The sequence below is a fragment of the Amia ocellicauda genome, chromosome 10 (assembly GCF_036373705.1).
Source record: "Amia ocellicauda isolate fAmiCal2 chromosome 10, fAmiCal2.hap1, whole genome shotgun sequence".
Taxonomy (NCBI): Eukaryota; Metazoa; Chordata; class Actinopteri; order Amiiformes; family Amiidae; genus Amia; species Amia ocellicauda.
This window is the reverse complement of record NC_089859.1, coordinates 18,747,743-18,755,126: the sequence shown is the minus strand read 5'-3', so window position 1 is coordinate 18,755,126 and position 7,384 is coordinate 18,747,743. Positions and strand designations below refer to the sequence as shown.

The following is a 7,384-nucleotide window of genomic DNA, read 5'->3' as shown; positions in this document are numbered from 1 at the left end:
TGAATGGTCTGGTGATACAATAACAATACTGTATTTAATGAGAAATTGGGGCATATAAATACTTAGTCCGATTGCATGTTCTTTGCTTTTTTGGGTAGTCGTTTTTATTTGGGCCACGAAAGTTTGTCATTCTAAAAATGTGGGTCGCCGGAAAAAAAAATTGAAAACCACTGCTATAAGCTATGCATAAAGTACATTGGGATCCTGGTGGGAGTCCACAGGGGGGGAAGAGTACAGCATAGCACTTGACTGAAGCAAAGCAACTAATCATGTAAACAAAGAACATGGGGGTAGGTGGGTGTTAAGGATGGGGTATTCAAACTTTTTTTTTAATATAAATTCCAACTCCACTGACTAAACCACTATTCCAACTCTTTATAACCCTCCATAAAGATAATTGCAATAGGAAGAGTAGAGGAACGAGGAGGAGGGCAGGAAGAGAATATAAAGGAGAGGATGAAGAAGTGAACAGGACATCTCCTCCATTCCAGCCACCTCAGCTGAGCTAAGGGAGCCACAGGCAGGGAGACAAACTGCTGTCGGCTCACTTGGGTCAGCACTTATGGAACATGGGATACACAAGGATTGTAAAACCATTGCAGCAAATACAAACCTCCCAACGTGAATATTAGCACAGAGATTAAAGTTCTTGTCTTTCCTTGATCAGCCCCCAAGCATCAACCCACAGTAAGCCATCTTCGTCAGGCACCGCCTTGAGGTTGGTTCCCTTTTGTGCTTAGGATTGTCACAGGTGCATCCCTCCTGCAGCCTCTGCCCCAGCTGTAGAGTGGCAGGTTCAGGTGCATGTGCCCTGCAGGGGAGGCCGTGCACAGCATGCAGTAGGAACAGGATACAGGTGCCACTCTCATGGGGAAAATCGAATGTATTAAACTTTTTTTTATTCTATAATACAGCCATCTCAGACAGTCAGTCACACGACCACAACGTACCAGCGTAAACACAGAGTCAGTAACACTAATGTACAGGACTAGGGCACACCACCCCAGCGCACAGGCAAACAGAGTACAGTCAAACATCCAGACATTAAAAATACAGATATACATTAAAAAAAAAAAAAAAAAAAAGTAAAAACCAGTTCCCACTCTCACGCACCGTTCCTTGTTCCATCTGGCTTAAAGTGCACTTCTCACATTGTCAGTAAGGACAGATTACACAGAGGCTGTAACAGATTATAACTGAAAAAAAAAAATCTCCCTCTGCAAATTCACGGTTTCTTCAGTAACCCTTGAATGACCATTGTAAGTATGGTTTTATTATAACACTCTTTATTACTATTCACAATGCCCAACTGCAGGTATATCGAGTGAGAATACACAATAAATGAGAATACAAACTTTGAGCTGAAAGAGGAAACTGCAGTACCACAGCTAGGAGGTAGGGGGTGACACTGGTGCCACAGCTATAAGGAAGAGAACTTTCTCAAATGCCCTGCAATGTTCAAGCTACAGCCAAGACCAGGCTGACAGTGCCAGAGAGACTGTTGCTATAATTCATCGTACTCTTAGACGTTTAAAAACTAGAAAAAAAATTAAGACTAAACATAACTGCCCTTTAAACTTCTGCTCTCCCCAAGATATTATAAATGTGACAGACAAATTTGTCCAATAGTACCTGGTGCTTGGGGAGGATGGCCACAACCACTGTGCCGAGAGGGCAGTCAAGGCTACAGGGCTGAGAGCCATAGCATAGGCCAGAGATGGAATCAACCCACTTGGCTGGTTTGGGATGGTTTTTGGAAGCTAACCAATTCAAGAACCTTATCAGGAGTTTCTTGAAGGAACCCAGAGTTCACACCCATCACAGACAGTTCCTCAGTCCAGTACCTGGCACAAAGATTGTCAAGGCTTTGTGCTCCACAGTACAACTCGTTTACAGATGTGGGACAGACATTGTAATCTTGTTTAAATGTAAAAATCCAGCACAAATGTGGGTATGGAAAAGAAACACACAGACATGCAAAGACAAACTCTGACTCACACAGCAGCCTGTTCCCCAGTTAATTAACTGTAATAAATGCTGTGTGGATTAATTTCTCTGGTGATACCTTTTCTAATCTTATTGAGCATTTGTTAATTCCAGCAAGCCCTAGTAACGTTGTGTTAGTGTATGGACTACTTACATGTAAGATTATTTAATGGATCGTTATTCTTCCACACTAAATACAATTTGGGAATATTAGCAGGAGACTATGGAGCGGAGAAGAAACAGTAATTTTATCACAGTAGAAAGCTGTCCTGCAAGTGTCTGGGTCAGAGTCGGACGGAGTGAGTGAGAACGGGAGGGAGGCAGAAAGACGGGAAGGATGAAAGAGAAACTGAGCAGGGGGGGTGCAGGATGTACAGTAGGAACACCTACACAAACAGCACACTTATTAAGCACATAATACATCGACACTTCAGAGAGCAGAGCGGGCTGCAGAACAACAATACAACACACCACACAAGCACTGCGCCATGCACTCAGATTTGAGAAGAGCACTTGTACAGTTTAAAAAGACTAGTAGAAGATTATAAAAGGCCAGCGATAGGATTAAAAAGTGTTCTGGGTTAAGAAAAGATTGAGACACTGGTGCTCTTTGGAAGCAATTCCCTCGAAGCAATGCAAACAGTAACAAACAAACAAAACAGTACCACACTGAGATAACACTCCAAACCAGCTTGGAAATAAACTTCCCTTCTTTTTAAAGTTCATCTGCTCCCAGATGTTGTTTTCAAAACATTACTAATCTCCTGCTTGTAATCCTAGTACCATAACACCTGTATACTTCACACAGGCTCTGATCTTTGTTTTTTTAAAACAGCATCCAAAAGAATCAAGCAGCGTAAAACAATAAAATAAAGCCCAGCCAGTGTTCAGAATCACAGTCTAAGCATGGGAAAGAGGGGTTGCTCAGAAATCCATCTGTGCAGCATAGACATGCACAGATGCTCTCTGACCATGGGGTTGGGTGATACACTCACAGTGCATAGCACTCTGATCCATCTCAGGTCTCATGAATTCCTGTTTCTGCACAAAAAGAACCAATGCAGCTGCATGGCTCTTCCACCATTTCAGCTCTGTGCATTTGTCAACATGTGGGGAGGCAACAGGTATGAAATATCAAAGAACAGGGAAACCAATCATGGCTGACACTGCTATGCAATTGGTGTGACCTCCAGCCCTGCACCTGCACCCACCTCTGCATGGAGGAGGAGACTGTGACAGAGGCCTCAGAACCTCGACCTCCCTAGTTCTGGGATTGCAATGAAGCAAAACAAGACAAGAGGTGCTGTACTACCTCCCCCACTACACACACAGATCAGCAACAGCAGACTGGAGCCCCCAGCGCAAAGGAGCTGCCACCATGGGTACAGGTTGGTTGAAGGGAGGGGGTTACAGGTGCAAGTACAGGCATCCTCTCTATACAGCAGCAGAATAAACACTCCCCTCATCTCACTTCACAGCCCTCGCCACAGAACAGCAGCCGCCATCTTCACAGGTCAAGGGACACAACAGGAGTGGCAAGAAGGCCATTCAGCAAGCGGTGGGGTGAGGGGGCAGGGGAGGGTGTAGAAAGAAGAAAGGATGGCTCAGCAGCAGGATGACCGGCTGGCTTTGCGGTTGCCATGCAGGTCGATGGCACTGCCCAGCAGGGAGTGCTCCAGTGCCTCCTCCCCAGCCAGCACCTGCCGCACGGCCGCCTCGAATGCCTCGCCTACATTGGTGTCATCCTTGGCGCTGGTCTCGAAGTAGGGGCAGCCACCGTTATCCTGGCACCAGGCCCGAGCTTCCTCCACTCCCACCTGCCGCTCCTCCTGGTCCACCTTGTTGCCCAGCACCACGAAGGGGAAGCGCTCAGGGTCACACACGTCGGAGTAAAACACAAACTCCTTCTTCCAGCAGCCCAGGTTGCGGAAGCTCTGTGCGTCGTCCAGTGCGAAGGTGAGGAGGCAGCAGTCCGCACCCCGGTAGAAGGGTGTGCGCAGGCTCTTGAAGCGCTCCTGCCCAGCCGTGTCCCAGATCTGTAGGGTGACCAGGCGGCCGTCCACCTCCAGGTCGCGGTTCAGGAACTCCACGCCGATGGTGTGGAAGGACTGCGAGTCGAAGCGGTCTGTCACATAGCGGTTCATCAGCGAGCTCTTGCCCACACCACCATCACCCAGCAGGATCACCTTCAGCAGGAGACTCTTCCCACTCATGATGCTGATGCTGGGCACAGGACTGGTACACTGGCACCTGCTCACTACCACCTGTAACACACCAAGGAGAGAGAGACAAGGCTGGGATGTGCACTGCAGTACACAGACACACACATGCACATGCACACGCACAATGCTGAAGAGATACATACTGCATATGCATTACCTGTAGACCTGGCCACAGCTCTGCACACCGAAACACACACTGCTGGGAGGAACAGGGAAACGCAACACAGCTGCCTAGTTTCACAGTCCCTTCACAAAACAACGATAAATCAAATAAATGTCTTGTACTACTACAAATAAAATATTAAACCTTATGTAATAAATAATGTAAGCATTAAAGAACGTAAAGTGGGAAATGTGTTCAGGGCTCCGTTTGTGCTTCTGCATACACTACCTACTCCTCCGGTGCCCGACGTCGCCCGGGCCGAAAGCAGAAGTTGCTTTGTACACAGGGAGCGCGTCCCGGACAGTATGTAGCAGGAAAGAGCCGGCGTCTCACTGCGCACGCTCAACAGAGCCGTTGCTGTTCTGTTTACCTATCCTCACTCTTTCGCTAGCACCGATAACAACAACAACAACAAGAACTACAAAATTAAATGATCTAAATGCCCACACTCATTTTTCGTTATTGCAGCAGAAAGCATATGCCATGGTAAAGTAGCTGTTATCTATGCAACGAGAGACGACACATTAGAAGATAGCACAACCATATGTTGTTATTTTGGCTAAATGGATCTCACCGTGAATACCCTAATACCAAGGTGACTATAAGATCACTCCGTCGTGAAGGGTCTGATTTCCCAAGCATTGCCTCATTCTGTGCAGCGCTCAATCCTCAATCCTCAATCCAACTCGTCTCCCTTTCCACGCTTTCTTGCTGAGATTTATAAACGTGCACACGCAGATGCTGCGCGACTACGTCACGCCCAGGACAAGTGGGGGCGCGCACGTCGTACTGATTGGCCGTTGCTGGCATCTGGAGGATGGTGGGTAGGGCTGCCAGTTCCACTTATAGCGCCCTGTTCATCAAACTGTCGCCATTTAGAATTGCTTTAAATACAGGTTAAACTGATTTACCCCGGCTTGAACTAGCTATCCGGGATTTTCGGTTTTTCCAACACTTATCTCGGATTTAATTAGCTCGTTATCTTAAATCAGACTTCCCTTATCGCGGATACGTGCGCGTTCCCGTTTGGACACGTAAGGACGCTCAGTGGCGCGTCGGAACTTTGCTGCTGCCTGTTTCAGCGATTATTATGAATACCATTATATCGAATAAACCTAACACTTCTGCGTCTGCAAAAGGGAAGAAGCCTGACAAACAATTGCAAATAAGTTAAATGCTTACGTTTATTGTTTTTTAATTGCAGCGATGCTAATGAGCCTAGACGCGGTGGTGTTCAATATAATGTATCTCAGACTTGTGCAGATATTACATAGAGCTCTGTGCTGGCCAACAATACGCCCGATTGTTCTAGGGGGTTCCGGGGGCATGCCCCCCAGGGAGATGTTGTTTTTTGTAGAACAGCTTTCAGAATGTCTGGTGACTTTTCGACTCACAAGTCAGGGAAGTCAGTTTAGCTTTATTTTTTCTTTAGTGTGACAACAAATCAAGAGTGGAATGTTTAGTTTGTGTGCACTGATGAATTTGTATTCTAGCTTATCCACTTGGTCTAAATGTTGATGGAAAGATATTGATTATCAAGTATATTAAATATTATTAAGTATATATTGATTTTATTTTAAAGCCTGTACTGTTGATTGGCTCTCTGTGTAGCTGTACTATAGATTGACAGGAGGGAGGGATTTGTTGGTTCTTGTCTGTGATTGGCTGACAATGGTTGCATGCAGTTCTGCCCAGATCTGCGCGGCTGCACCAATGGGATCTGTGGAATTCAATAGATCTGCGCATATCTGCGGAAATCTGCGCTACAATAAGAACGCGACCAATGGCTTCCTCACCGATTAGTTTTGCATGGAAATACTTTGACAAAGTAAATGAAAACACTGTATAGTATGTATATAATATGTGCAGTGTAGTTAATCGACACCTAATTTACAGCTGGTAAGTTAACCCACCTAAAAGCTGAACACTCTTCTACGACACTAGCAATGGCAGTAAAGGAAAGAGGAGCAACAAACAAATGAATATTATTAAGCTGAATACACAGCCAGCTATTGCTATTTATTTGATATTCGCTGGAACTCGAACGTATGGGTGCGTTTCCGTAGACCGGCAGTCTGTGTGTTGAGTGTGGTTTGCAATCGTGGAAAAATAAACCGTTAAGTAGATCATATACATTAGATAGATCTAATACATGTTGTATTTCGCTGTTATGACCGGACACATTGCCATAAGGACGCTAATGTTCAGGCATTTTCGTTGCAGCACACATTGCTAAACTATTATTGAGTGAAAATTTAATTAATAAAAACTGAAAAAGAAAAAACATTTTGGTCTGTCAGTTACAGCTGTAATTGCAATATATTCCTTCCTTTATAAACAAATAGTCACAACCTTTATAGTTAATTTGAAATTGTAACTATAAAATGTTGTGATAATAATAATAATAATATTAATAATAATAATAATAATACGAGAGTGACACGAGATGCGTGAGAGTTGGCAGGTGCTTAAGCTGCTGTTATTATTATGCGATTTCTGTTCACTGTAAACCCTGATAAATTGACTTTACTCAAAATGAGGAAATTCATTGCCTCAAATAAATTAAGTTTTGAAACTAGTTTTAGTTTTTTAGTATAATTTGAGTAGACTTGACCATTTAAGTTAAATCGACTCAGCATTAGTAATTATGGCTTTTATCTTTTTAAGTTAATACAAATGTTAACCATTACTATTGCCAATGGATTATTTTAAGATTATAGTACTTGATTTAAACTACTAATACGAAGGCCTTTTTTTACTTAATCGAAGGAAGTTGTCTAAATTCTTAATGGTAATTTCAGCAGATCTAAACCAACTCAACACACCAAACTAATTTAGACTGCCTACATAAAAAAATAAAAATAAACTGCCTACATTTGAAAAGTACAGACTAAACAGAATAAAAATCCTACTAAACAGTTTTTAACAAATGTACAATCAATTTTATTGTTACATTTTTGTTTAAAATTAAACAAAATTGACACTGAGTTAAAGGCTTCACTTTAGGAAACAA

The 7,384-nt window shown here is 43.7% G+C and overlaps 1 protein-coding gene across 2 annotated transcripts; it reads right to left on the bottom strand.

Annotated features, from left to right (window-relative positions):
* Positions 1-882: 882 nt before the first annotated feature.
* rab9b (RAB9B, member RAS oncogene family) lies at positions 883-5,110 on the bottom strand. Of its 2 annotated transcripts, XM_066715383.1 has the most exons (3): positions 4,946-5,110; positions 4,366-4,454; positions 883-4,250 (listed from the first exon to the last, which is right to left on the bottom strand). In XM_066715383.1, the coding sequence occupies exon 3, from the start codon at positions 4,197-4,199 to the stop codon at positions 3,591-3,593; it is 609 nt and encodes a 202-aa protein (XP_066571480.1). In that variant the 5' UTR covers positions 4,200-4,250; positions 4,366-4,454; positions 4,946-5,110; the 3' UTR covers positions 883-3,590. The 2 variants fall into 2 exon arrangements, with proteins under 2 accessions (XP_066571480.1, XP_066571481.1); XM_066715384.1 differs by lacking the exon at positions 4,366-4,454.
* Positions 5,111-7,384: the final 2,274 nt, after the last annotated feature.